Below are 26,652 nucleotides of genomic sequence, written 5' to 3' on the forward strand. Positions count from 1 at the left end.
TCATATCCTTGGCCAATTCTCGATAAACCTGCTGGCTTGCCAACTGTCAAATAGTACCCTAAGGAATGGAGAACAAGAGGCTCCTCAACAAGTAGAACATTCCCTGTGTCTGATTTGTCCTTCAAGGAATCCAAATCTTGCATTTCAAGCGTCCAACGGGGATCCAACCTCGCAAGTCCGTGTTGAATTAAACTCAAGCTGGGGTTCTTGACGGCAACATACGCAGCATTCAATCCATAGAATTGAGTATAAGACTCAGTTTTTCAAGAGCTTGCTAAAAAAGTCCTTCACACTTTTGTAGACTGTTCTGTCAAGAAGTGGCGAACTCCGTAAAGTGTTAACTGCCATTGGCCTGTACAATCTAGTAGAAACCTCGTTGGCGTATTCAACAAAGTAAGCAGTTGCGGTACCTTTTCAGAATAAACGATTCTAATTGTGAAACAAAAAACCTATACCACTAGCGCTGGAATCTTTAAGGATCCGACTAGCATAATCCTTCAGGTCGGCCTCCTCATACAATCCCCCAAAGTGAGAACACTGCAACTGAAAGTCTCTGTTTGAGTGTAGCAGAAACATTGCGTGCAACAAAAACCATACCTCCTCCTGTATTCTGGTGCGAAACCCTAACAATGCTGGCACAGACACATCCAAAAGAGATCTTGTTCTTGCTGTAGGTAACTCAAACCTATTAACCAAGGTGTCCTGCACCCCCTGGCATTCATCGAGTATAATCGGCCCCCTCTTATGCGTCTTGATCAAACGATCAAATACCTCTTCGATCCCGCAGTCACTGGATACTAACTCGAGTAGTTTAACACTTAGAACGAAAGGTCATTCTGGAACGCAAATCAAACCTGACTTGGCCCTGGCATGCTTCCTACTACCTCCTTCAACTTGTCTAGGATGAAGAATTTGCTGAGGCGAACATCTTTGAAGCAGCACCGCGTCACGCGCATCGGAATTGACTGGTTTCCTGGATACAGAACCATTAGCCGGCTAACCAGCGCATCTAAGTCTGCTGCAGAGCCCTCCGATCCAATCCGTCCCATAGGAACACCAACAAAATATAGAGCCAAACGCAATCTCATATAGTGTTCGAGTCTTTCCAGAGCCGGAAACACCGAGCTTGTAACATTGCGACCACCTGAATCAGGCAAGGACGTGCTATATCCAATTGATCCAGAATGTATTTGGAGGCCGGAAAAGGCTCCTCGAGGCAATGCCAGAGAAGGCAAGGTTTGCGAGTGTCAAGGAGCTTGGAAAACCGTCCCTTTGCAAACGTCTGGATAGCTGGCCTTAAAATCACTTGGCTTAGCAAGTTCTTGACCTGCTCTATGTATTTGGTTCCATATTTGGTCCAAGATAGCTTGCACATCTGCTTGATAAAGATCAAACAATTAAGCTTTGAACAAACACATAGAAAGGCAAGGAGAATGAGCATACAAGTAACGATTTGTCAGTACACCAAATCCACAAGGAAGTCCACACACAACATAAGTAAATCTTACCAGAATCAGTGGCAGGAGCAGGAGGCGCTGCAAAAACAGAATTTGTCAGCGATGGAAGAAAGCTGCTCTTTCTTTTTCCTCCAAAACCACTTTTCCTCATCCTCACATATTTTTGCTTCCTAAAAATCACTGGCACAACCATAAATCAATCGTTCAAAAAACTCAAGTGAATATACTGGAATCAGACAGCTCTAGTATTTAAAAACACATTTGTTTTCTCGAATTGCATAAAAAAAAACAAAGTTTGCATGGTGTGAAAAGGTGGCCTTGAAAGAATTTAGAATTCCTAAAATACTGAAAAAGGAGAATGAAAAATGCTTATTAAAAAAAAGACAACAAAATTTATCTTGAAGAAATGAAGTACATTTTTTATTACTATGTAAGGGCCAAGTGTACAATTACGATGCCGTATACTAATATTAGCGTAATGGGATTTTGGTAGCCGTCGGATTAATTTCAATCCGGACCACTCGCTCCTGTATATAAACTAGAGTTTTTGGGCTAATTGATATGCACATTTCTGTATTCCCTTTCCATATTCCAAACACTCACAACTATTATTATTTAGAAAAAAAAAACAAAAACAATTTACAGGGAGTGATCATAAATCTATGTAGCAATCTAAATACAGATTAGAGGTAAAAGAACTACAAGGAGCGAAAATATGGGAACTCTTACCATGGTCTAACCCCTGTAGAGCTCCAAATGATGAATGAACCAGAGTTTAAGCTCACTCTTTCTTGCAAGTGAACATTACTCATAGCAATGCACTGCTGCCTGGATGATTTCTTTTGTACTCTCAAAGAGAAAACTTTCACGAAAACAAGTGCAATATGACCAAATTTGTCATCCTGATCCCATGAATCCTAAGCCGTTGATTTCTGCCCCTATGAATGCCAGCCGTTGATCATTTGGTGCGTTTGCTAAGATCTTACAACTCCGCCAGGGATCTGTGGAAGGGGAGGCAAATCCACGCATCCATTCTCGAGTCCGGCGATCTGTGTTCCAATACTTTTCTCGCCAATCTCGTTGTCCAGATGTATGGGAAGTGCGGGAGCACAGAGGACGCGAGGAGGGCTTTCGATCGAATCCACGCGCCCAATGCCTTCTCGTGGAGTATACTCCTCTCGGGCTACATCCACTGCGGCGAGATCAACGAGGCAAAGAAAATCTTCGATAGAATGCCCGATCCCGACGTGGTGTCGTGGAATTCGATGCTCGGCGTCTATGCCAAGCAGGGCTCTGTCGAATGCGTTAAAGGCTTCTTCGATCGAATGCCTGTGAGGAGCTTGATCTCGTGGAATACGGTGCTTTCTGCGATCGCCGATTATGGGCATTTTGATAAGTGCCGAGAGTGCTTTGATCGAATGCCGCAATGGAGTGTTCTATCATTTACTGTAGTTTTAGAAGCACTTTATCAAACAGGAAACATAGATGAGGCTGAACGTAATTTTGATTTGATGCCAGAAAGAAACATAGTTTCCTGGAATATGCTGATTGTTAGAAATGCCCAGACAGGGCACTTTGAAACAGTTGAAAGCATTTATGCGAAAATTCCAGCCACGAACATTGTGACTTGGAACTCAGTCTTGGATGCATACAAACAGAAAGGTGATGTTTTGAAAGTGCATAAGTATTTTGAGGAAATCCCAGAAAAAGACGTCGTCAGCTGGAACACTCTTCTGTCTGCATTTGCCGTGAATGGAAATTATGAAAGTGGAAAAGCGTTGTTCCTTGGAATGCCAATAAGGAGCCTTGTATCTTGGAATATTGCACTTCAGATGTTTTCAAAAGAAACCTTAAGCACCACCCATGAAGTTTTCATGTCTATGCCGAAATGGGATCCAGTCGCGTGGACGCTTATGATTCAAGCACATACCGCGAACGGGGATTTGGACATGGCACGGGAATTGTTTGATGAAATGCCCGCAAAGACGATGGCGGCGTGGACGGCCATGATCACAGCGCACTCGCAGAGAGGACGTGTGGCAGATGCAAGAGCCCTCTTCGATGCCATGGACGAGCGCGATAGTGTTGCATGGACAGCCATGATCGCCGGCTATGCGCTTCATGGCGACAATGGAAGAGCCAAAGAGCTCTTCGACGCCATGGGTGACGGGAAGACTATCGTCTCCTGGAACGCAATGCTGGGATCCTTGTCCGGCGATATTGCTAAGATGGAGCGATTCATGCACAAAATGCCCAGATGGGACGTGATCTCTTGCAACTCAGTCGCGGCCATCCACGCGCAGAGCAAAGGTTCTTGCGATGCTGCCAAGTTTCTATTCGATTCCATGCTGGAGCGCAATGTCTTCTCGTGGAACACACTGATCCTCGCGTTTGGATCGAGCGAGCGAGCCGTGGAAGCCAACCGAGCGTTCGAAAGAATACCCCACCGGGATTTGATCACCTGGAGCTCCATCGTCGCCGCCAACGCACAGAACAGCCAAATGGATCGCGCGGAGGAGCTATTCGCGAGCATGCCCGAATGGGACGTATACTCTTATAACGCAATCCTAAGTCTCTATGCCCAGACCGGGCATATCGATCGAGCAAAGGCATTGTTTGATGGGCTCTGGATTAAAGACTCGATAACTTGGAGCACGATGGTGGCAGCGTATGCCCAAGACGGAGGATCACACACCAACTTAGCGATGGAGCTCTTTCGTCTCATGGTTTTGGATGGCTTCTCCCCTCACGGGCTGTGTTTCGTGAGCTTGCTCGCAGCGTCCAGCCACCTCGGGCTCAAACACGAGACGCGAGAGAGCTTCGCGTCGATGGTCTCGGACTTTGGCGTGGATCCAAGCCCGGAGCATTTTCTGTGCGTGATCGACGCCTTGGGACGGTCTGGCGAGCTGGGAAGAAGCCGAGAGCTGATTGAAAGCATGCCGTTTGTGCCGGACGAAGGTGCGTGGAGCACATTGCTTGCCGCTTGCTCTAGAGGCCATGGATCGAGCGTGGAGGAGCTGGCAGCACACAAAACTCTCGAGCTGGATCCGCGGAGTAGCCCGACTTATGTTCTTCTCTCCAGCGCTCTATGCTGCCAAGTTTGAGCGAACGATTCGACTGAAAAGTATGGAGTCATCGTCACGGTGACATGGATAAAACGCTCGTCAGGGACTTCAAGGCTGCGAGGTAGTTCTCGTCGATAGTATCGTGATCGTATGTAACGTGGGCGAAGTCTACAAGCTTGACACTGACTTTCGATGCTGCTCCATGGTCCTCGTAGATTATCAGCACGGAGCTCGAAAAGAAGTGATAGAACGTCTGCTTCTCAAACCTGTGATGATTCTCAGCTTCTGAGAGACGTAAAGAAAAAAAGAGATTTTTACCAGCTTGTGAGCTTCTCGAGCTCCATCTTGGCGGCTTCATAAACTTTGGAAGCCAAGAGTGCGTTTGGATTCTCGTCATCGAATGGATTTGTCGAAACAAAGCGACGGATGGCGTACTCTACGCCGTGGTTGTCGAGCTTCCGGCACCAGTTACGATCGGCCTTCCATTTAAAGCGAGTTGATGGATCATAGACCTGGCAAAAATGGAGAAATAAAAAGAGAAAAAGGAAGCTTCAACAAAGAAACGTTTGAAAACCTGCATCCCACTGACGCGAATTCCCAAAGTTCCTGTTGTGGACTCGCGGTCTTTTATCCTGCGCACGAATGCTTCCAGCCATCAAAATCGAAATTTTCAGAGAAGTCGAAGCTCCAGTCCTAAAACTCACTCGCATTTCTTTCTATAGGCTTCACCAGCCTCCGGGTACCACGTCTGGAATCCCATCTACAATCACAAATCCAAAGTCTATCACCAAAAAACTAAAAAGGAAGAAAAACACGCACCTTGATATCGATAATGCAAGGCTGGTCGAAGCTCTTGGTCACGTCCTCTAACACGGCATACCGTACAAGCCAGGTCAAGGAGAAAGAAAGAAAGAAAAGCTACAAAACTAGCAAAGGATATTTGTTGGCGTGGGCGAGTTTGCAGTGTCAACGAGGACGGAGCCCCGGAACTTTGGGAAGAACTCCTTGATCTCGTCTGGAACTCGCTCGTCCGACCAAAACTGTTGGTAGAACTCAATCTCGCGCTCCCCTCTGGCACCGTCTTGCAGCGGCTTGTAGAACCAGCCCGAATCATCGACGAGCGAGCCGACATGCCCCTCTGCGAAAGCAAACCAAAATCAGCAAAGCCACAAACAAGGGATCTCAAGAAAAAACCTTCAAAAGAATGGCCAGCAACTTGGTTGCTCGAAGGCTTCAATCCCTGTTGCACAAGAGGGCGATCACTTCAATCGCATTGCACTACCGAGAGCTTACCGATGCGATCAATCCAGCAGCCATGGTCGCGAAGAAACCTAGTGAAGCAAAGTCAACGAAAAGGGTTTAAAGACAAATGTCAACTATAGTCAATCAACTCCATACATTAATGCCGACCAGAGTACACGATGTCGAGGCCGAGAGGTGAGAGATACTGGATGGGACTTAATCCCGGCGGCGCTGGCCAAGAGCGGATTGTGGTGCCTGATCGATGTTACCATGGTCCATCTTGGTGGAAGTTTCCAGTGGAAGAGGATCTTCCTCCCGTGCCTCGTTTTCCCGGTTGCAAAGAGCCTGGAAGTCTTTGGAGCTCGGGTATCTGACTGGTAACGCAGTGATACCACCACCTCTTCCTGGGAGTAGCCAACGACGAAAAGATCCGGAAGCTGGTTTCGCGCGCTTGGCGCGTGCGAAGGAGGATGTTGTGATGACGGATCAAACTCCATTTCATGGATGATGGTGGCTGCTGCTGCTGCTTCCTTTCCCCCGGAAGAACCGGCTGAATGCCGACGAGGGGGGCTTCTCCGAGGGCGATCCCATGTCCAAAGACTTGGTGAGATCCAGCTCTTTGCTTGCCGACGCCGCTGCCGCTGCTGCTTTCAGTATCTTGGACTTGGCCGGGGACGTCGACTTGGAGCGTGGTCTTCCTTCCAGGGGGATGCTAGGCACGAACACCTTGCTTTCACCGTTTTGTTCGCTACCTTCGGTTGCGAGCTCTGGAGTCGGTTCCGCCGGTTTGGCAGCCAAAGTTTCCGCTTCGTCTGGTTTGAGTTTGGTGTTGTTGGTGCTTTCTTCCGATGTTGAAGGTTCTTCTGCTGCTGCTGCTGGAGATTGAGAGCTCCTCGACATGCTGAGAGACTGTAGTTGCTCCCCGAGGTTGAGGATAGCACGGTGGCACTCGTCCAGTTTCGCCGCGAAATCCACACTCTGCAAAAAGATCGTAATAAGATTTAAAGAGGGAGGGATCACAGTTTTACCTTTTCGGTGCTCGAGTCTGGAGTAGGCACGACAGGGCTCGAGTTCTTCGTCCTGGAAGAGAAGATTGCGCGTCAGAAAAACAAGGTTTTAATCTGATTTTCTTACCGGGAGAGTTGCTGCTGAAGAAGATCATCAAGTTCGGCAGCAGCGGCTCGGCTCTTCGACCGTTCCTTCCCAAGCTCCTCCTCTAAAGCTTTTGATCTCTCCTCGAGTTGACTTGCTGCATGCAATGCTGCTTTCACTTCGTACTGAAGCTCCGCTTTTGCTGAAAAGCTTTCGGCAAGCTGGTCTTCTGCGAGCTGCCTCGATTTTGCTGACAGAGCTAGCTCCGCCCTGAGCGATGCCACCAATTCTTCAGCTTCAAACACCTGACTCTTCCACGTTACTTGCGACAATGCCAAGTCGTGTTCCAGTTCCGCCTTGTCAGCCTCCAGAGTCTGGAAGTCCTGAGTGACCTGCTTCAAGCTTTCATTAGCACGTCGCTGGATTTCTTCTTTCTCTGCTTTCAGTTCTTTCAGTTCTTGCTCCGCTATGGAAAGTCTGCTGCATTCTTCCTTGACACCCTGAACGATCTCGTTTGTTGCGGCCAGAACGTGTTCAAGGTCCATTTTCTCGTTTTCCAGTCTGCTACATTCTGCTTCCAAACGTTTGAGGTTGTCGGTGGCGGTTTGCAGTTTCTGCTCAACATCCTCGTTTGATCTTTGCAACGCAAGCACTTCCGTTTCCAGCTTCGAGCAGCTCTCCTTGAACTCCTCTACAATCCTTGTCAAGCCTTCCACCTCAACGCAAAGTCGTTCTTTCTCGGTACTGACTTCTCTAAGCTCCTTGTCAGACCGATTGAAGTCACCTTTAACACGCTCAACGTCGTGCATAAAACCATCTTGAATATCTGCGTGCTCGGCTTTCAATCTCTTGCCCTCCTCCTCTAACGTAGCTATCCTCGTTCTCAGTTGCTGTACGTTCTGTGAAAAGCTCTGCTCCATTTCTTCTTTCTCGATCTTCAGCTGGTAAAACTCGCTCTGTAAGCTGATAAAACTCGCTTCCTGTGCCTTGAGCTCCTCGTTACTTTGGCAGAGCCTACCTTCCAGCCTAACATTCTGAAGCTCTAATCGACCAATATCTTCCTGTAATGTACTCACTCGGCCCCGCTCCATCTTAAGCTGCTCACTGGCCTTCTGCTCCAATAAAGTCCTCTCATCCTTGTGCTTCTCGAGGCAAAGGTCCATTTCGATACACCGTGCTTCCTTCTCACTGAGAGACCTGTGAAGAGCTTCCTCCCGTAAAAGATACTTGTTGAGAGCTAGCTTGGTCTCCTCGAGCGACTTTCTACTTTCTTGTTCTTGCTCCATCAAGCGCCTGAGATCTTCCTCCAGTCCGTCAATGGTCTGAAGATGGACGTTCGTTTTGTTTGAATCCTCATGCCTCTGCTGTGAAGCCTCAGCCAAAGCTTCCTCTAGGTCCTGTTTCTCGTGTTGAAGCTGAACGAAGTCCGCCATCAACTTCTGGATATCCTGGTTCACTGCGTCGATGTCTTTTTGAGTTGCTAGCTTGTCCTGTCTGCCGCGTTTCAAATCAGTCTCCAACACTTCAATTCTCATAAGCTGAGACTTCGCCTGCTCGTCGAGCTTTTCCCTCTGAGCTTCCAGTTCTGCCATGACCCCGTTCATCGTCTGGAGGCTCCTCTCAGCTGTCTCCTTTGCACAAATCTCTCTGCCAAGGCTCTCTTCGAACTTCTTGCTTAGTTCTTGTACCTGATCACGAGCTTTCACGTCTGCAGCCTTCAGATCATTTTCCAGAACAGATATCCTCGACTTAAGCTGTTCGACCAAGACCGTTGATGCCGCCAGCTTTTCTTCCATCTCGCGATTTTGCAAGGTAAGATCGTCCAAAACACTAGCATTCTTGCCAGCACTGTCGTGTAGCGAATCCATTAGCACCACCTTCTCAATTTTCAGGGCAGCAAGGTTCTCTTGATGACGAGCCAATTCCTCTCGCAGCAATACTATCTGGCTGTTTGCCGCTGCTAACGCAGCCTCCATATGCAATTCCGGGCTTCGGTCCCGTTCCAGGCCAGCGAGTACGTCCAAAGTGTTGCAAACTTCGGCGATGAAACTGAAGAAGTCGGCATTTCCTTGCAATAGAGCGTTGCCAGAAGCAGCCAGCCTTTCAAAACTACCATCGACGTCGGCATTTGTCCATTGCACCTCGAGAGTTATCTCATCTGTTTTGATCTCGGAGTCAGAAGGTGGCTTCTGCCCGTGCTCAAGCCCACCATCCTGTCCTAAACGCTCTAAACTCCGGAAAATCTTCCGAGCTAATGGAACCAGTTCCTTCTTTTGCTCGTTTGCTAGCTGATCAACATCTCCATACCTGGATGGTACCCCATCCACCTGTCCCTGTGCATGGCCATTTGCTGCGGTGTTGTTGTGAACCTGACTTTCCAGAGCGGACACTTTCTTTCTTAAAGCGATAATAACTTCGTTGGCGGCATCAAGGTCCTTTTGACTCGGGCTCCCGCTTTCCTTCCTCTCCAGTGCCTGACCATTTTCGTGTGGCACATTTGACGTGAGCTTCTCCATCTCCAGAAAGTCATCCATGAGTTCGAAGCTTGTGGTGTCGAGCAGCTTGTCAGGTTTCTTATCTTCTTTCTTAAACTGCGCCAGCTCGGTGATCAGTGCTGAGGCCCAGGCGTCCGCTTCGTCTCCATTGCAACTTCCATGGGATGCCTGCTGGTTGTCTCCAAAACTTCTCAAAGCCTCTATGTGCCCGTTCAGACCCATCTTGGAGACGTCTTGTTCCCCATAGATACTTGCGAGTTGCTCTTCCACGTTGAGCAGCTTGCCTGCAGTCCGCGCACACATTATTCTTGCCGCCTGGAGCTCTTTGTTCCGCTTGGCAAGTTCATCCTTCAGTGATTTGGTTTCTTCTTCCAACGCAAACCTGTCGTCCATATCCTTGTTGCTCATTTCAGAGCAGTCGTCCACCGTTTCAGAGAAAGCTCGTGGTGAGCTCACCAGCCTTCCAAGTGACTTTCTCCGATCCAGCACGTCCACCTCACGTAGGTGCGGGGACGAACCAGCAGTCTTCTTGCGCAGCTGAATCTTTAGTCTCTGGCAGTCAGCTTCAAGCTTTGAAACCTTTCGCGACGAATCCAAGAGTTGCTGTTTCGCCGCCTCAGACGCCTTCTTGGATTCATTGTTGAGGCCAACGAGGTCCTTCTTCAGCGCACGTACGTCATGTTTGAGCGCGGCATTTTCCTTCTCGAGACTCTCCACCTTAGTTGACACCTTCTTCACGTCCAAATCCGCCTGAACCTTCGCATCGGCTAGACGCTGCTCCAGGGATGCATTCTCGGCTGTTGCTTGGAGCACCTGCTCTTCCGCTTCCGTCAGCCTCGCGTCAAGATCCGTGCGAACCCGATCCCACTCTTTAGTCTTCTCCTCCAACTCTTCTTGCTTCTGCTCCTGCTCTTCTCGTCCAGTCCGCAGCTGCTTTACACACTCCTTGAGAGCACCATCCAAGTGAGCAACGCGCTCATCTAGAGCTAGCCTTTGTTGCTGTGCGTTTTCTAGCTGCTGCTTCAACATGGCGGCCTCGGCTTCTGCCTTCTCCCATCCTGAAGAACAAAAGAGTATCGCAAACTTTCATATCAGCTTCAATGAAGGATTGGAGCATACCTGATATCGCATCCTCGGCAACTTTGGCATGCTGCTTCACTAAGTTGTCCTTGTTTATAATCTCTTTGAGCGCAACTGTGAGCTTGCTGGTTAGGAGCTGGACGCTTTCATCGCCTTGGTCCTTCTCCATAGCCGGTGTGTTCTTTCCTAGATCTCCAGTAGCATCACCATTTGGCTCTTTGGCAATGTGGTCGCCATTTTGCGACATGATCAGCTCCTAGAGGAGAAGATCGCTCAGCCTGTGACAAAGACCAAATAACCCGGAACTACTTACTGGGATATCTACTGCCTCGCTCATGGTGTGATCCAGACCTAGCTCTCGATCTGCAAGGAAAAGTGCGTGATCAGGTGATAGAAAACGGAATCCTCGCAGCTCTCAAGAAATTCTTGGCAGGCGCTTTCGCATGGAACGAGCATTAAACCCGCATTGCCAGGCTACGCACATTGTCCTCTTGCGATGAGGAACAAGGGAAAGGAGAAGAAATCCAGCATTTACCTTTCCTCGCTTCTGCCTTACTGCGTCGAGCCGCCGCCCTGGGCCGCCACAGACTCCTCCCAGCAGCACAAATCTTCGCTAGGCATCAGAAATTCGCTGAAAGCTTCGGCGCACGCTCGGACATCGACCGATCCGGCCGCGGCGGCGCATTGATCCGCGCTGGAGACCAGTGACGCCGCGCTAGGAAGGGATGCGAGAAACCCTGATTCTTTCCTCCCTTTCGCACAGAAAGCCAAGAGCACAGGAGAAATGATGAACGAAATACTTAGAGAGTGGGAAAGGTAGAAAATCTCCCACTTTCACCTTAATTCCCCCCCATTTTTTCACTCGCTTTTACTTTCGGCGCCCATGCGAATCGAACTTTCATGCGCTCTGCCAGTCCGCTGGATCGCGACACGTGGTGGATCGTAGCGCCGGCATCTATCAACGTGGAGGTCGTTCTCACGCTGTCAAAGGTAGGTCAAAATGGTATAAAATAATTTATCTTGCCTAGTGATCCTTTTCAGGAGGCTATAGAATTAATTAGTCGAGACCGCTAATTAATTTGCATAGCCAGTGGAATATGAACATCGTTGCTTTTCATGTTTGTTCCAACATCAAAATCACATCGCAAATTTTTTTCGCAGCGTTGCTTTCTCAACAACTGGCACCTAAATCGCAAAGAGAGAGCGAGAAAAATAAAATAAAATTCATGAGACAATCATAATGTATAAAAACTTGAGAGAGACAACTTACTTGTCCATCGTACCGTGAATCCGTTGTTGTGTAAGAGCTAAGGAAAAACCATTGAAAACTTCGCGCTCTGTGGATGAAATCAATAGAGTAGCAGCACTTTCTTGCTGGCAATCAATTGCCGCTGCCTTCCAAGCTAAGAATCCCTGCATCCCAAAAATCATTTGAAAGCAGCAAACGGGAAGCCACTTAACTTCGATGGGAATGGAAAGGTCTCCTAGATTCCGGCATTTCTCGCAAAGCCATTATCTATCCCCCTGTTCTTGCGATGCACGGAAGCCAGCCAGCCTCTTCCCTGGGGCCTGAGGATGGTGCTCACTGCCAAGCCCCTGCAAAAAAGGAAAAAGAGGAAGCTGTCCTGTGAGAAAGAGTTTGGTGGTACTGTCTATGAAAAATGCAAAAAAGAAATATGTACTAGTGCTCCTACCCACAATGCAAGTGGCAAGGAACCAGAAAAGAGAGGAGGATGAATAAACATAATCCTTGGACTGAGTTTTACGACTGTCATCAATGTGGGAGCCAACAAACTCATGCACATGGCAATATGGCTAACGTTTGATGATTCCATTCCACTCTCAGTGAATGCAAGCCCAGCAGCAGCGACTCACATGCACTAGCTAGACGAAAAGAGAAAGAAAAACAGAAAAGAAAACGAGAAAAAGCGCGGAAAGAGATTTTCTTACCTGAAAAATCACTGGGACGAACGGAAGATCCATGACCAGTTGTTACTTGAAAACAGGAAGGCAAACGGATGCGTGCAAAACAAAAAAGAAAGAAAACATACACACACAAGGATCATTTTCAACTTTGCAGAGTGGCATACCTTCTTTTCCAATTCTTCTTCTCCTTCGTCACATGTAGGTGGCCGGCTAATGTCTGCTTTTAGCCTCTGTCAAAGCAGAAGGTTACCTCCGCATCGCAAGCCTGACAGTGACGCCAAATGTTTAGATGAGTGCGGTGCAGCACTAAAGGTTGGAGTCATACCAGTGACGTGTGCTTTAGAAGTGTAACAGTGCAGGAATTGTTGTCGTGATCCTTGGCGAGCATCAGACGTACGTGAGGGACCGACTTCCAGCTCTCGCCGAGCGCTGGCTTCAGCTCCTCGTCCTCCGCGGCAACAGTGTTGTTTGTGATCTTGCAATAAAAAAGCACGTAAGAGATAGAGTCGACTTGGGAGCAAAGCTGCTCACCAGGACACAGATGTTGCGGTTGATTGCAATGGTTTTCAGGATCTGACCAACGGACATCATTAAAGTGTGTCCTGCATTGCAACAGAAGAAAATAAAAGGAAAGATAAGATTTTGTTTCGCATCGTCAAGCTTAAAGCAGTTGTTCACGCCTTGAGCGTTGTTGCCACCAAGAATTGGAGAAAGAACAGATGCCAGACAGTCAACAATAACTAGCCGTAAATGCACCGGACCCGGGAATGAACTGTAAAATGATATGCAATCGGAGAACGCAAATGAGAAACATAGGCACAAACCTTGCGGGATCGTATAGACTATGAAGCACTTCCAATAGACCGTGGACATCGTAAACTTTAAAGCAGAAGATCCTTCGCATCGCCTCTTTCACATCGTCCTGCAAAAAATCGCTGACATGAATAACTATGTTCGGACCTTACCTCGATAGCTATCGAGCTACATCTTCTGCCACACATCATTTGCAAAACACGCTCGGCTGAGAAAGAACTCGAGGCATCGACATACGCCACAGAAAACTTGTGGTGGTAAGCCACGCATGCGGCAGAGCGCATACACAGCTGAGAACAAAGAAGTGAAACACTCGGTTAGATCAAAGCTAGTAGAAGACTCTTCGTTACTTGAGTTTTTCCGGAAGAGGAAGGCCCCACAAGTTCCGTGATTGTTCCATCCTTCAAACCTCCTTTCAGCAGAGAATCCAAGCTACACAGCAACAAGTGAATTGTCAGAAACCACACCCTGGACTTCGAGAGCTTTGAGAGACAAACCTTTCAAACCCTGTAGAAAGGGAGCCGGCTTGCAGATTTTTCTGGAGCATTTCATCTCCATTTTCCCATTTTCCATGACATTCTTCCAGAAACGTGGCCAATTCGGACTTAAACTGCTGACATAAACAGCACATCTTAGCCAAAATCAGGCAAATCAACAAACAAAAACCTTCTGAATTTCTGGATCTTCCACGCCAGAATCTAGTTCCTGTGAAACAAAATCCTCCACTACGAGAAAGAAAACTTCACAAATTCACGACGGAAAAGAGAGGAAAAAATGTACCCAGCGCTAAGATCATACCTGTGACGATCTTGTTGCGCTCCAGAAACTCCAAAACACGAGGCGTGAGAGACGCAAAGCCGAGCGTCCGCAACGGCGCCATAGCTTAAACCCTAGCTCCCCGAACAAACCCTAAAAACAAAAATTCGCATTTCCCGCTCGGATCCAACGGTCACTTTTTGCACGAAATCAGACGCTTATCTCCGCGCCACGTGTTACTAACCCTGGGTTTTGAGAAGGTCGGTGTTTTCTCGATGACGACCATGGATTCATCGTCTCTCACCTGGGAGCTCACAGGGAAGCGATGGATGCGTGTAGGGTTCTTCACGGCGGCTGTCACATTTGCGGTGTGGATTCTCTGGGAGATCGCTCTGCCGCAAGCGTCCTGGGGTTCCTTGATCGCCGCCGCCTTCAGGTTCTTGCTCTTTCAGCTAGCGCAGCTCGTCTTCTTGCTAGGGCAGCGATTGGTAGTCCAGCCGGAGGACCCTAACTCGTCCTCCATCGCCGACACGCTGCTGGGAATGGTATTGCTGGGCAAGGCGGTATTGGGCTGGCCGCTAGACCCAGATTACACGTATCTCGTCGTCCAGAGGATCCGGGTTTTGAGAAACAGTTTTGTTCTCGCTATCGCAACCATGGTCTCTGGATTCCTGTCGCTATGCGCACTCACGCTCTCAGTGAAATCGAAGAGCTCGTTCTTCATCGACATGGGTGTTCGTGGTGCCGCGCTGGGGCTGTGCTACATTTGTCTCTACACTTGGGGGAAGGGCCATTTGCTCAAGTTTCCGATCATCCAGGTACGAGGGAAAAACACTTGTTTTTGATACTTCTTTCGCTCACAAACTCTTTTTCGTGTTGTTTTTGTGTTCTCAGAGACAAGTTTACTTCAGTATGAAACTGGGGATGACTTTGGCATTGCGCTCGGCACTTAGAATGGCAGTGCTCTCCATCCCAGTCGCGGAGGTCCTCGTAAGATCCTTGCACCGATGTCTTGCTGGTAACTGGGGGCCCTTCTCTTTGTGGCACCAAGTCATCTATGTTGTCGGAGCGTTCTTTGTCGCTCTGATCTGGAACTTGTGCTGCCACTTTATCCAGGTATGCATGACGCGAGTCTTTTTGTGATCCGTTTTGTTGATATGTGTGTTTGTGATTCTTCAGGTGATTCACACGAGACGGTTCGTGTTTGCGCCACCCCCGGGATCAGCTGCAGCCGAGACTAATCCGACAGAGCCGCTTCTTTCGGTTTTGGAAGACGACGAGGACTTGATCAGGCAGTACCTTGGATTCCTGGACCTGTTCATCCTATCAGGAGTCTCCGAGATAAATGTTGAGGCCTGGCGGCGAGCGGCATTCTTCGAAGAAAGCGGTGAAGCTTACAAGAAGGTCATCACGCTCTGTCTGCGACCACTTGACAGGCTTACAGTGAGGCTCCTGAAGGGTCTGGAAAGTGCGCAAGTAGGTGGTACCAAAGATCACATACCGGGAGCTGAACAAGGTGTGCATGCCAAGGAAAACTTTCAAGAATTGCAAGTAAGTAGCATGTTTTTTCAGACTGAATAGTACTCATCAGCTCCATGCTTGGCAGCTTTGCTCGTGGTGTGCGGGCATTGTGTCTTCGCTGACGGCATTCTCACGCACCGAAGACCGATATGGCGTTGCGCAGCTTACTGGCTCCAATGCGGCGGTACTGGCATCGCTCATATCCTGTCTGCTTATCCTGGACGTCTACCTGGGACGTCGTAGTGGTTTTGGAGCTTTGAGCCTCGTCAGCCCGAACGGGATCCGGTGGGCCGTGCCGTTCCGAGGAGCTCTGCTGGACGCGGATAGGAAGCAAAGCGCTCTTTTCAAGAAGAAGTCTCTCCAGCACAGGAAAGCACACGTAATGGCGGATGTTCTTCGGACAGCAATCTACAGGATCGTGGCAGTTTTCAGGGACGAGATGGTAGTGACTGGCTCTGGCTCCGTCTCGTATGCTCTCGCGGAACGAGACTGGCTGAGTAGGAACAAGCCTCTCTTTGGGACACCCGAGATGCACCTCCAGAAGCTGGGACAGTTTATAGAGTTCCAGGAGTAGGATGGAAGAAGACACAGTTTTGACGGGATTTAGTAATGGTGCGGTTTAGATGTATCAACAGGGTTGTGAGGAGAGCTTCCTCGACTTGTTAGAAGGTTTGTCTTTCTTATTTCTTTCTACACTTGTGTTTTATGCGCTGATCGGAGCTCTTGGTGGTGCAGCTGAGTCGGGATCACTCGTTTGATAGCTATAAGGTGGCGCTTCGCTTTGGAGCTGCATCACCGACGTCATGACTTGCGCGAGCTCCGCCTGCGTGTGGTTGAGCTCCAGCATATGGGACAGGACAGAGTTGAAGGACTGGAGCGTCTCCTGGACGCTCTGGAGCGTGCTGAGGTTGTCCTTGCTGCCGGACTGGGACTGGATCGCCTCGAGACCCTCCACCAGGGACAGTGCCTCGATCACTTGGAGCTGAGTCTGATTGAGATCGGGGAAGGACAGGGATTCTCGGATGCTCTGGAGCTGCTGCTGGGTCTCCTGGATGGCTTCACGCAGGTCAATGAGCATATCTCTAGTGAGGACGCCAGTGTTGTCACCACTCCCCGAAGGTTGATCACCACTGCTGCCACTTCCGCCGCCGCCGTTGTCACCACCACCACCACTACCGCCACCTCCTCCACCTCCTCCTCCGCCAGGTCCGCCACCAGCGCCAGGACCATTTGGACCTCTCGGGTCCGTCACATTGGAAGAAGAAGATCCACGAGAGCCACCTGGAAACAAAAGCAAGCACCAGATCGAGTTGGAAAGGTAAAGATCGAGCTCTCACTTTCGGTGGTATTTTCGCCAAGACAACTTCTCCAGTGGATGGAATGGAGCAGCAGTAACACCAGCAGCAGTAGCTGGAAATTCGAAGCCGGGATCATCCTGGGAAATTGGCAGTAGCAGGCATGAGACTAGAAGTGGGCGAAAGTTTCATCCATATATAAGACTGATCGAGGAAGCGTGTCTTTCTCGATCCAAATTTTGTGGAACATGTCCTTTGGGTTGTCTTGCCAGTACTGAGTGCCTTTCTCGTGAAAGCACACACTTCTTTCTAAAGTCAAACTCGTCAAACTATAGTCAACTTAAGTCAAATCGTATAAGAAATCTACTCTAGATTCCTAGGGGCGGCGCCGCTCTTGGCGAGGAGGCTCGATCCGGGTCGCGGGCCTGGAAGCTAGCGGGCGGTGTATCGCTCTGGAGCTCGATGATCGAGGCCATGACCTGGGCGAGATCTTCCTGCGTCTGGTTGAGCCCCAGCATCAGGGAGAGGACATTGTTGAAGTACTCGAGAGTCTCCTGGATGGCCTTGAGCGTGCTCAAGCTGTTCTTGCTGCTTGCCTGGAGATCCTCAAGCCCCTCCACCAGCGACAGCGCCTCCACGACCTGGAGCTGGGTGGCATTCAAGGTCGGGAAGGAGAGCGACTGCCGGATGCTCTGGAGCTGCTCCTGGGCCTCCCCGATCGCGTCGCGGAGATCGATGAGCATGTCCATGTTGAGGATCCCGTTCTCGTCACCTGATGGTTGATCACCACCACCACCACCGGCACCCCCACCTCCCGGTTGACCGCCGCCGCCGCCAGGACCATTCGGACCTCCCGGGCCTCTTGGATCAGTCATGTTGGAGGAACCACCTACGAAGAACCCAAGAAATAGATGTGACCAAGGAAATGTATGGTGGTTTTTACCATTCTGGGTGGTGGAGTTTGTGCTGCTACTAGCGTTTCCCGAGTGGATCCAGTGGGCGAGCAGCAGTAGCAGGAGACTGGACGTCCAAATCTTGAGAATCATCGTGGCGAAATGCTTGAGCGAATGTGTTTGAGGGCGCGAGTTTCTTATACCGGGGAATGGATGCAATCATAGAGCATGTCCTTTGGGTTGCCAAGCTAATCACTGGATCATTGATCCACATAGAACGTCTCCGTGAATCCCAGCGAATATACTCCATGTAGCCCTATTTTTGACCAAGTTTGAATAGCAGAATATACTCCATAAACCTTAATTTGACTATGTTTGACTTAATGAATATTCGAAGGATATAGGTTTTGGGTTTGTGTCGGCTATGGCGGTGGTGGGAGCGCTGTTGCTCGTGGCGGCGGCGGTCTTGTTCCTGGCGCGGCGCTGGGAGTGCAAGCGGGCGATCGCATTCTTCCATCCCTACACCAACGATGGGGGCGGCGGTGAGCGCGTCCTGTGGTGCGCCGTCCGGGCCGTCCAGGAGATGTTTCCCGATGTCCCTTGCGCGATCTACACCGGGGATGAGGCTACGCCCTCGTCACTGGCAGCTCGAGCATGGGAGAAATTCGGTGTCAAGCTCCATTCGCCTCCTCAGGTAAAATTCTCTCTAGTTCTTCTTAGTTGTTGTTAGCTCGGTAAAATTCTTCTAGTTCTTCTAGTTCTTCGTTTCTTCTTGATATTCTTCGATCTCATGCCTGGATCTTCTAGTCCATTCGTGAGTCTAGATGAGTAAGCATTCACTTTGTCACGAACGAAGTTTGCGTGACGATAAGCATGCCTGGAACTTTTAGCTCTGATCGATCGTGATTCTTTCTACAGGTTGTGAGACTGCGAACCAGGAATCTGATTGATCCATCGAACTATCCACACTTCACACTTCTCTGCCAGTCTTTGGGCTCCATAGTTCTTGGATTGGAAGCACTCGTGAGGCTCAGGCCAGTTTTGTTCTTCGACACAAGCGGCTATGCCTTAACTTATCCCCTCGCAAGACTGTTTGGCTGCAAGGTGGCGTGCTACACTCACTACCCGACCATCAGCTCCGACATGGTGTCGCGAGTTTCCAATCGCTCGTCGCTCTACAACAACAGTGGAGTTATCGCGCGCAGGCAAGTTTCGTGTCGAACGTTTGCGTGTTTCTTTTCGTAGTGACTTCGTGCGTTTTCCAGCTTTTTGTTATCAACTGGGAAGATTGTTTACTACGAATTGATGGCCTTGATGTATGGACTAGCAGGGAGATGTGCCAATCTGGCGATGGTGAACTCGTCCTGGACACTATCCCACATAGAGAAGTTGTGGAAGGGAGCACGGATTGTGCGAGTTTATCCTCCGTGTAACACCGAGTCATTGCAGGTATGGAAGAGATCTTCTTACGTTTTCCTCTACTTGATAGAGGCATCCATCTTTTCTTCAGGAACTTCCGCTAGAGAGGAGCGAGCGTGAGCTTTATTTCATATCGGTCGCCCAGTTCCGTCCAGAGAAGGTAAATCCTCCCTTCTCTTCTGGTGCATCCCTTCTGGTGCATCCCCTGACGCTTTCGTTTTCTCGAAGAACCACGACCTTCAAGTGGAAGCTTTCGCTATGGCCCTCGAGAAACTTAGTGCTGAGAAACGTCCCAGGCTCAAGCTTGTGGGAAGCTGCCGAAATGAAGAGGACGCGAAGAGGCTGTCGGATCTCAAGTCTCTGTGCGCCAAGCTTGGAATCCAAGATCACGTGGACTTCCATGAGAATATATCTTACACGTAAGTCTTTTTTGGAGAAGTTTGCTCGCGACGCTCATCAGTTGTCTCTCCAGCGCGTTGCGAGACTTGCTTGGAGGGGCCATAGCAGGCATCCACTTCATGATCGACGAGCACTTCGGGATCAGCGTTGTGGAATACATGGCAGCAGGAGCGATCCCAATCGGTAAGTTGTAAACGTTTTGCGGTTCCTGAGCAGGAGTTTTTGAGTTCTCGGCAATTTGCAGCACACAACTCCGCCGGTCCAAGGATGGATATTGTGGTGGACGAAGATGGCGACCAGAAAACCGGTTTCCTCGCAGCAACAGTCCCGGAGCTCGCGAGCAAAATGGTCGAAGTGCTCTCCATGGCAAGCTCAGAGCGCCTGGAAATCGCCAAGGCTGCTCGGAGGCGATGCCACAGGTTTTCCGAGAGGCAATTTAACGACAGCTTCAAGCAAGCCATGACGATGTTCCATCTCTAGAGAAGCTCAGCTTGGCATAGGAGAGGATTGGAAAAACATTGCATTACCAAAACTTACGAACGAAAAAAAGGAAAACTTAACAAGAGGTACCTCTTGTGTTCCTGGACTACCTCACTGTTACAATGTCGTCTATCTTGAGGATCATGCGGACGCACTCGGTCGCCAGGCTCACGGCGCTTGTGCTCACCAGCAGCGGCTGCACCACATTCTCTTCCAGGATGTTTGTGATCTGCCCCTTCCTCACGTTGATCCCAGTGTTGACCTCTCCATTCGCGTGATGATTGCGGAGCTCCGTCACGATGGTGATGGGATTCAGCCCCGCGTTCTCGGCTAGAGTGTACGGGATCACCTCCAGTGCCTCCGCGAAAGCGCGCACGCAGTAGCTCTCCATCCCCTGTAAAGTTTTGGCCCACGCTCCAAGCTGTCTTGACGCTTCGATCTCTGGAGCTCCACCACCTTGTCATCGAAGAAACAAGAAACACATTAGCTCTCTGGACATCTATCGCTCGAACGAAAGAAACTACGCTCTTGGAGAAGAAACACTTACCAGCGATGAGGAAACGTTTGTTGACAAGGCACCGCACGACACAGAGAGCGTCGTGCAAGCTCCGCTCGGCTTCGTCGAGAACCAGCTGGTTCGATCCACGAACCAAGATGGTAGTCGTCCGGCCCATGTTTTTGATCCCGGATATCTTGACGATCCTTCCGTCGCCCACCGAGACCTCTTCCACGAGCTCGGCCTGTCCCAGCTTCTCGGCTCGGAAGTGCTCGATGTTGGCGATGGGAAGACAGTTGAGCGTCTTGGAGATGAACTCGATCTCGTCCCTCTCCACGTCTTTCACCACCAAGATCTTGGCCTTGGCGAGATAATGCAGCGACAGCTCCGTCACCGCGTCCCGGAGGATGCTCTTCTGGATGAGAAGAACGTTACACCCGGTGGCCTTGATCTTCTTTATCATTCCCAGGATGTGGTTCCTCTCCTCCTTGAGAATCCTGTCCATCTGCGTGTAGTCCGAAACTATGACGTTCTGCTCGATATCCGTCTTGGGTGGCGAGATCTGGAACTGGATCAAACCGATCTTCGCGTTCTCGACACGAGTCGGCCCACCGGCAGTGTGGCTCGCCTTCTTGTCGAAAACAAGCCCCTTGATCATCTCGGTGTCGTCCACGGTGCCACCGAGCTTCTTTATCACCTTGATATCTCGCAAGTCCACCGAGTCGGGCCTCGCCGGATCCACGACGTTGAGCACCGCGTCCACGGCCAGCGGCGCCAGCAGCGACGAGTACTGGCTCACCACCTTGCTGTTGAGCGACGTGCTCGCGTTCTTGACGAGCGCCTCGCGGTCCGAGAGCTCCACCGGTATCGCCATGGACGTGAGCACCTCCACCGCCTTGAGTGACGCGCGGTGGAAGGCGTCCGAGATGATGGTCGGGTGGACGCCCTTGCCGAGGAGGGCGATGCACTGCTTGAGCAAGGCGCCGGCGATCACCACCACGGTGGTGGTTCCATCGCCCGCCACGATATCCTGGCTCTTGGAGAGCTCCACCAGCATTTTGGCGGCGGGCTGGAGCACCTCCATCTTGAGGAGGATGGTGGCGCCGTCGTTGGTGATGATCACCTCGCCGCTGGAGGTGGAGAGCATCTTGTCCATGCCGCGCGGACCCAGGCTCGTCCGCACGGCGTCCGCCACGGCCTTGGCGGCCATGATGTTGGCCTGCCGCACGTCATCCTTGCGCTTGTTGTCCACGTACGTCTCTGTCTTACCGGAGATCATCGGCGCCTCTGGCATTCTCGCGTCGCCGCCCTCGCCCTCGCGCCTAGCTCGCTCTCTTCTTGGAGCTCGAGGCTGCCCTAACCCTAGAACCCCGATCGCGATCGCGGCCGTTGATCGGGTGACCGCGGGATGTGCGCGGGATATTCGTGGTTTTACCCGGCAATTTTTAGGGCGCGAGGGGGATTGCGCGAGGAGGAGCACAGCGCCGCGGCTTTTGAGCGCCGCTGTTTCGATCGGGATGGGAGCCACGGGCTCCAAGCTCGAGAAGGCGCTGGGCGATCAGTTCCCGGAGGGCGAGCGCTATTTCGGCCTGGAGAATTTCGGCAATACTTGCTACTGCAATAGCGTATTACAGGTAAATCTCTTCCTTGCTCTTCTCTTCGAGTTTTTCCTTCCCTTTGAGTTCTTCCTCTCTGTTCTTGCGTTGCTACAAAAATCTCTTTTTTGTGTGTGTGTAGGCATTGTACTTTTGCATCCCATTCAGGGACCAGCTGCTGGATTACTACGGTCGAATCAAGACGGTCGGAGAAGCCGAAGAGAATTTACTGACTTGCTTAGCGGATCTCTTCACACAGGTATCTCGCTCAATCTGTTCCCAAGGTGATGTTTCAATCCTCCCTTTCCAGATAAACTCTCAAAAGAAGAAGACGGGTGTTATAGCTCCAAAGAGATTCGTGCAGAGGGTAAAGAAGCAGCACGAGCTCTTCCGGAGCTACATGCACCAGGTATTTTTCCATCCTCTCTGAAATAAGCACTCAAAACGAACAAAGCGCGCGATACTTACAGGACGCACACGAGTTTCTAAACTTTTTGCTGAATCAACTAGTTGAAACTCTGGAGAAGGAGGCCAAGTCGGACCCGACAGCCCCAGCATCCCCAGAGAAAAAGTCTAGCGATAATGGAGCAACTGGAGAAGAGCATCCGCTTACGTGGGTCCACAAAATCTTCCAGGTTTGCGACTTTGTCAAGCTTTTGGCTCCAGCTTACTCACTCAGCCATGAATCCACAGGGGTGTCTCACCAACGAGACGAGGTGCCTGCGCTGCGAGACGATAACAGCAAAGGACGAGAAGTTCCTCGATCTCAGCCTCGACATCGAGCAGAACAGCTCCGTCACAAGCTGCCTCCGCAACTTCAGCTCCACCGAGACGCTCATCGCCGATGACAAGTTCTTTTGCGACAAATGCTGCAGGTTTCTACCTCTTCCTTTTCCCCTCGCCGTAACACCCCGCTGCCTCGCAGCTTGCAGGAAGCGCAAAAGCGGATGAAGATCAAGACGCAGCCTCGCATCCTCGCGCTCCACCTCAAGCGCTTCAAGTACATGGAACAGCTGGGCCGATACAAGAAGCTCTCGTACAGGGTGGTGTTCCCGCTGGAGCTGAAGCTGTGCAACACGGCCGAGGATGCTCCGGGGTCCGAGTCGGAGTACTCGCTGTTCGCAGTGGTGGTGCACGTAGGGAGCGGCCCCAACCACGGCCACTACGTGAGCCTGGTCAAGAGCCACAACCACTGGCTGTTCTTCGACGACGAGAACGTAGAGATGATCGACGAGAGTTATGTGCAGACGTTCTTCGGCTCCACGCAGGAGTACTCCAACAACACAGACCACGGCTACATCCTCTTCTACGAGTGCCTGGATCCCGCAAAGGCATCGTGAAAATTTTTTTCTCTCGCTTTTCTTCCTTCTTTTTTGGTTTCAAGATGATGACGATGATGGTATGTCCAAAGCTATTCCATGTTTTTGATCGCTAACAATGCCGAGTACGACCGTTGACTTATTTCGCTTGGGAGACTAAAATCGAGTTATTTACTTTGACAAGCGTTGTCTTTATGGACTTATTTTCTTTGACGATCGATGACTATGGTCCTCCACCGCCGGTGACCTCGCTCTCGAGCGTGGCGAGCGTGTTGACCGCGTCTGCGAGCTGCTGCTGGACTTGACTGGCGGCAAGCATGCACGACACTAGTTGACTGCTGCTGTTGAGCGCGCTCTGGACGTCTCCCAGGATGGTCAATTGCTGCTGACCGCTGGGTTGACCGCTCTGGCCGCCCGGGCGGCCTCCCGGTCCCCCGGGGCCATTGGGTCCCGGTCCACCAGGTCCACCGCCCGGGCCACCCGGGCCACCAGGTCCTCCAAGCCCGCCGCCACTGCTGCCATCGCTGCCGCTATCGCTCCCCTCTCGCGCCTCTGGAGCTTCCGCGATGGAAGATAGGCCGTAAGAGACCGAGGACGTGGGAGGCTTTGCCGAGGAGACGGTGGACGAGTTTGAAGATTTCAGGGTGCTGTAGAGGAGCTGGTCGACCGTGTTCACTATGGACATGGCGCTGGCCAGCTGGTTTTGGGAGGCCTCGAGCGAGTCCAAGGAGATCGAGGAAGTGGCTTGCTGGAGCTCCACCATGGAGGCGTTGATCGCGCTCTGGAGCTCCCCGAGCATGTCCATCTCCTGCTCCTCGGTGCTCTCGCTGGAGACGTTGGAGAGAAGGAATCGGCGAGGCCCTCCTGTGAGATCATAAAAACGCCACGAATGTTTTTAGACCGTGAGAAACTCTATACCTCCAAGGGATCCATGTCCCGGAATGAGAAGCAGCGCCACTGCTAGAAGAAGGAGAAGAGCTTTCGCTGTGATCGGCGATGCCATGATACGCATCTCTGTTGTGTTTAGAAGAGTGACACCTCGCGGCTTTAAAGGCCAGAGTCATCCGGCTTCCAAGGGAGATGACACTAAACACACGCGATGCATGGGCGCTCCCAGCGCTCTCGCTCTCATCATTTGCAACGTAAAGATTTTGGTTCTTGGGTTTCTTGGGTTGACGTGAATTCACCTTACGTGGCTATACCAAGAATATGCCAGTATCTTTCGCAATTACACGAATCAAGATCATTTATTCTATCATGGTTTTTCTCATACAAATAAATGTTGGGAGAAGAAGTCGATTGACATGAGAAGGAGTGCTGGCTTGGATCTATGGGCCTCCTCCAGGCCCAAACCCAGGGCCGCCTCCACCACCATTGTTGTTCAGCTGGAAGTAGGACGCGAGCGTGGAGATCAAGTCCATGGCGGAGCCGAGCTGGGAGGCAGTGGTGTTGAGTGACGAGAGAGCCAATCCCACGCTCCCATCCTGCGACTGCACGTCGCTGAGGCCGGACAAGACCCCGATGGCGCCGGTCAGCTGCTCGTTGACCGTGGCGTTGAGCGCCGCCACCGAGTCCAGTGCCTGGTCAACGCTCTTCCGGAGCGAGCCCAGCGCGGAGACGAGCGACAGCGCCTGGTTGACCTGCGTCTCCAGGCTGCTCAGGCTCGAGAAGCTCGTCACGGCCTGGGTGATTCGCGCCTGGGTGGCGTTGACCGCGCTCTGGACCTGGAGCAGCATCTGGAGCTCTTGGTTTTGGTCCTGGTTTCCACCGCCGCCGGGTCCGCGAGGGCCGTCTGGATCACCAACTTTTGGGGGAAACCACGAAAGCTTTGAGCAATGCTAGAGACCTAGAGAGGCTTGGGAGACTTACCGGGTTGCGCGAGCTTGGGAGCCGCGAGAAGCGTCGCGAGGAGGAGGACGAGGCTCATTTCCCTGGCCATTCCTTTCGATTGGATCAAGAAGTGGAGCTTGGCGTGGAGATGGAGGAGTTCTTCTCGCGGATTTAAATGGGGGAGAGGCACTAAAGGCATGAATCTTTGCTGCCGCTTTCCAACGCGTCAAACCAAGGGTCATGATCGTTAGGCCGGGGAACACAAATGATGCTCGTAGACACACTCGAGCAATCACGTCAAGAGCTCCACTCGAGTGATGAGTATCATCCAGAAACCAAGGAATTGCACTTCCATCCTGGAAGAACTTTTTAAACCCAACTTAAGAAACGTGAGGTTCTATGCTCTCCTAGGTAGGGTTGCAAAGGCTATGGAAGCCACGCACGTCTTTCCAGGACTTGGCTCGTCATGGGTCTCGAGACCTTCGGCAGCATTCTTTTCCACTAGAGCTCCAATCCAAGGTACTCACCGAAAGAGAGATAGATAGCAAACTATCTCCAATCCAAGCTTGCAGGAAGAAGCAGACCACTCGCGATTCGCATTGTTGGTCGTGCGAGCAGCAATCGAGCGAGCAGCAACACGGGCAGTAGCAGCAGCAGCAGCAGTGGCGGCGGTGGCGGTGGCAAATCCAAATCCAAGAATTTGATCGAGATGGAAGGAGCAGTGACCGAGTCGCTACCCAACGCCATGTTCCGGGTGAGTCTAGACAATGGGTGTGAGGTGCTGGCGCATGTCTCGGGCAAGATTCGTAAGAACTTCATCCGGATGCTTCCAGGGGACCGCGTCAAGATCGAATTGAGCCCCTACGATCTCTCCAAGGGAAGGATTACGTATCGGCTTCGCGCGGACACCACACACCAGGAAACCAATACCAGCTAGAACGACTGTTTGCTTGCTCCAAAGCTTGCAAAGAATGATCTTTGTTCTTCTTTTTCTCGAAAATGCGTTGCGTAATAAGTTTCTTGGCTCGAAAAACTAGATTTTCCTTGGAACAAAGCGGTGCCTCTTTTTCTTTATTTGCTAGCTTCCTGTAGGGTTGGTCTATGGCGAAACGATCTTCTTCTTCTCGGCCTCGCTCTTCTCCTACGCCTCCGCTGAGAAGAATGAGAACTCGCTCTTGCCCTGCGCCAGATGAAGACTACGATTCTGATTGCATGATCATAGAAGTAGAAGAAGAAGAAGTAGTAGACGTAAAAGTAGAAGAAGTTGTAGATGTGGTAGTAGAAGAAGAGGAAGATGATGAAGAAGAGGAGGAGGAAGAGGAAGAAGAAGTAGTAGAAGCAGGAAAGGGTGTGGAGAAACCTGCTCCAGCAAAGGCTCATCGCGACGAGGAAAAATCTCAGAAGCCCACGGCTGAATCCAAGTACCCGACCATCGTCAAGAAGCAGAGGAAGCCGAGAACCCAGCGAAGCTTGTCACTG

The 26,652-nt window shown here is 50.8% G+C and overlaps 11 protein-coding genes across 14 annotated transcripts; 5 read left to right on the forward strand and 6 right to left on the reverse strand.

The window, feature by feature from the left end:
* The first annotated feature begins 2,401 nt into the window (after positions 1 to 2,401).
* Positions 2,402 to 4,561, forward strand: LOC9655134 (pentatricopeptide repeat-containing protein At4g02750). Its single transcript, XM_002963178.2, has one exon. It carries the CDS (start codon positions 2,402 to 2,404, stop codon positions 4,559 to 4,561), a length of 2,160 nt encoding a protein of 719 aa, XP_002963224.2.
* Positions 4,145 to 6,021, reverse strand: LOC9643435 (inositol polyphosphate multikinase beta). The gene is made up of 9 exons (XM_024665311.1): positions 5,921 to 6,021; positions 5,816 to 5,853; positions 5,717 to 5,762; positions 5,463 to 5,660; positions 5,342 to 5,403; positions 5,227 to 5,282; positions 5,097 to 5,154; positions 4,841 to 5,034; positions 4,145 to 4,788 (listed from the first exon to the last, which is right to left on the reverse strand). The coding sequence occupies exons 2-9, from the start codon at positions 5,837 to 5,839 to the stop codon at positions 4,596 to 4,598; spliced, it is 831 nt and encodes a 276-aa protein (XP_024521079.1). The 5' UTR covers positions 5,840 to 5,853; positions 5,921 to 6,021; the 3' UTR covers positions 4,145 to 4,595.
* On the reverse strand, positions 5,877 to 11,259 carry LOC112342825 (filament-like plant protein 5). The gene is made up of 6 exons (XM_024665296.1): positions 10,967 to 11,259; positions 10,745 to 10,794; positions 10,471 to 10,687; positions 6,899 to 10,409; positions 6,793 to 6,844; positions 5,877 to 6,742 (listed from the first exon to the last, which is right to left on the reverse strand). The coding sequence occupies exons 2-6, from the start codon at positions 10,766 to 10,768 to the stop codon at positions 6,263 to 6,265; spliced, it is 4,284 nt and encodes a 1,427-aa protein (XP_024521064.1). The 5' UTR covers positions 10,769 to 10,794; positions 10,967 to 11,259; the 3' UTR covers positions 5,877 to 6,262.
* A 229-nt stretch (positions 11,260 to 11,488) lies between these two features.
* On the reverse strand, positions 11,489 to 14,079 carry LOC9655135 (DNA repair protein RAD51 homolog 4). Of its 3 annotated transcripts, XM_024665328.1 has the most exons (12): positions 13,969 to 14,079; positions 13,837 to 13,895; positions 13,668 to 13,780; positions 13,521 to 13,602; positions 13,323 to 13,460; positions 13,182 to 13,279; positions 12,889 to 12,959; positions 12,683 to 12,832; positions 12,382 to 12,622; positions 11,893 to 12,027; positions 11,702 to 11,844; positions 11,489 to 11,616 (listed from the first exon to the last, which is right to left on the reverse strand). In XM_024665328.1, exons 1-9 carry the CDS (start codon positions 14,048 to 14,050, stop codon positions 12,591 to 12,593), a joined length of 825 nt encoding a protein of 274 aa, XP_024521096.1. In that variant the 5' UTR covers positions 14,051 to 14,079; the 3' UTR covers positions 11,489 to 11,616; positions 11,702 to 11,844; positions 11,893 to 12,027; positions 12,382 to 12,590. The 3 variants fall into 3 exon arrangements, with proteins under 3 accessions (XP_024521096.1, XP_024521093.1, XP_024521091.1); XM_024665325.1 differs by having other exon boundaries at positions 11,702 to 12,027; positions 12,522 to 12,622; XM_024665323.1 differs by having other exon boundaries at positions 11,702 to 12,027.
* A 102-nt stretch (positions 14,080 to 14,181) lies between these two features.
* LOC9655136 lies at positions 14,182 to 16,049 on the forward strand. The gene is made up of 4 exons (XM_024665304.1): positions 14,182 to 14,744; positions 14,821 to 15,042; positions 15,106 to 15,477; positions 15,533 to 16,049. The coding sequence occupies exons 1-4, from the start codon at positions 14,202 to 14,204 to the stop codon at positions 16,019 to 16,021; spliced, it is 1,626 nt and encodes a 541-aa protein (XP_024521072.1). The 5' UTR covers positions 14,182 to 14,201; the 3' UTR covers positions 16,022 to 16,049.
* Positions 16,050 to 16,150: 101 nt separating this feature from the next.
* Positions 16,151 to 17,094, reverse strand: LOC112343870. Its single transcript, XM_024667939.1, has one exon. It carries the CDS (start codon positions 16,523 to 16,525, stop codon positions 16,151 to 16,153), a length of 375 nt encoding a protein of 124 aa, XP_024523707.1. The 5' UTR covers positions 16,526 to 17,094.
* Positions 17,095 to 18,058: 964 nt separating this feature from the next.
* On the forward strand, positions 18,059 to 20,042 carry LOC9655137 (GDP-Man:Man(3)GlcNAc(2)-PP-Dol alpha-1,2-mannosyltransferase). Its single transcript, XM_024668243.1, has 7 exons — positions 18,059 to 18,329; positions 18,554 to 18,840; positions 18,901 to 19,084; positions 19,146 to 19,214; positions 19,283 to 19,473; positions 19,527 to 19,636; positions 19,698 to 20,042. Exons 1-7 carry the CDS (start codon positions 18,060 to 18,062, stop codon positions 19,931 to 19,933), a joined length of 1,347 nt encoding a protein of 448 aa, XP_024524011.1. The 5' UTR covers position 18,059; the 3' UTR covers positions 19,934 to 20,042.
* On the reverse strand, positions 19,958 to 21,801 carry LOC9643437 (T-complex protein 1 subunit delta). Its single transcript, XM_002963562.2, has 2 exons — positions 20,481 to 21,801; positions 19,958 to 20,389 (listed from the first exon to the last, which is right to left on the reverse strand). Exons 1-2 carry the CDS (start codon positions 21,721 to 21,723, stop codon positions 20,040 to 20,042), a joined length of 1,593 nt encoding a protein of 530 aa, XP_002963608.2. The 5' UTR covers positions 21,724 to 21,801; the 3' UTR covers positions 19,958 to 20,039.
* An 88-nt stretch (positions 21,802 to 21,889) lies between these two features.
* LOC9655138 (ubiquitin carboxyl-terminal hydrolase 3) lies at positions 21,890 to 23,505 on the forward strand. 2 transcript variants are annotated; one of them, XM_002963181.2, is made up of 6 exons: positions 21,890 to 22,063; positions 22,167 to 22,283; positions 22,335 to 22,433; positions 22,495 to 22,659; positions 22,718 to 22,899; positions 22,950 to 23,505. In XM_002963181.2, the coding sequence occupies exons 1-6, from the start codon at positions 21,947 to 21,949 to the stop codon at positions 23,362 to 23,364; spliced, it is 1,095 nt and encodes a 364-aa protein (XP_002963227.1). In that variant the 5' UTR covers positions 21,890 to 21,946; the 3' UTR covers positions 23,365 to 23,505. The 2 variants fall into 2 exon arrangements, with proteins under 2 accessions (XP_002963227.1, XP_024524012.1); XM_024668244.1 differs by having other exon boundaries at positions 22,167 to 22,433.
* Positions 23,506 to 23,566: 61 nt separating this feature from the next.
* Positions 23,567 to 24,346, reverse strand: LOC9643438 (putative lysozyme-like protein). Its single transcript, XM_002963563.1, has 2 exons — positions 24,262 to 24,346; positions 23,567 to 24,207 (listed from the first exon to the last, which is right to left on the reverse strand). Exons 1-2 carry the CDS (start codon positions 24,344 to 24,346, stop codon positions 23,567 to 23,569), a joined length of 726 nt encoding a protein of 241 aa, XP_002963609.1.
* A 1,129-nt stretch (positions 24,347 to 25,475) lies between these two features.
* LOC9655140 (translation initiation factor IF-1, chloroplastic) lies at positions 25,476 to 26,206 on the forward strand. The gene is made up of 2 exons (XM_002963182.2): positions 25,476 to 25,692; positions 25,746 to 26,206. Exons 1-2 carry the CDS (start codon positions 25,491 to 25,493, stop codon positions 26,108 to 26,110), a joined length of 567 nt encoding a protein of 188 aa, XP_002963228.2. The 5' UTR covers positions 25,476 to 25,490; the 3' UTR covers positions 26,111 to 26,206.
* Positions 26,207 to 26,652: the final 446 nt, after the last annotated feature.

The sequence above is a fragment of the Selaginella moellendorffii genome, unplaced genomic scaffold (assembly GCF_000143415.4).
Source record: "Selaginella moellendorffii unplaced genomic scaffold, v1.0 SELMOscaffold_3, whole genome shotgun sequence".
Lineage (NCBI taxonomy): Eukaryota > Viridiplantae > Streptophyta > Lycopodiopsida > Selaginellales > Selaginellaceae > Selaginella > Selaginella moellendorffii.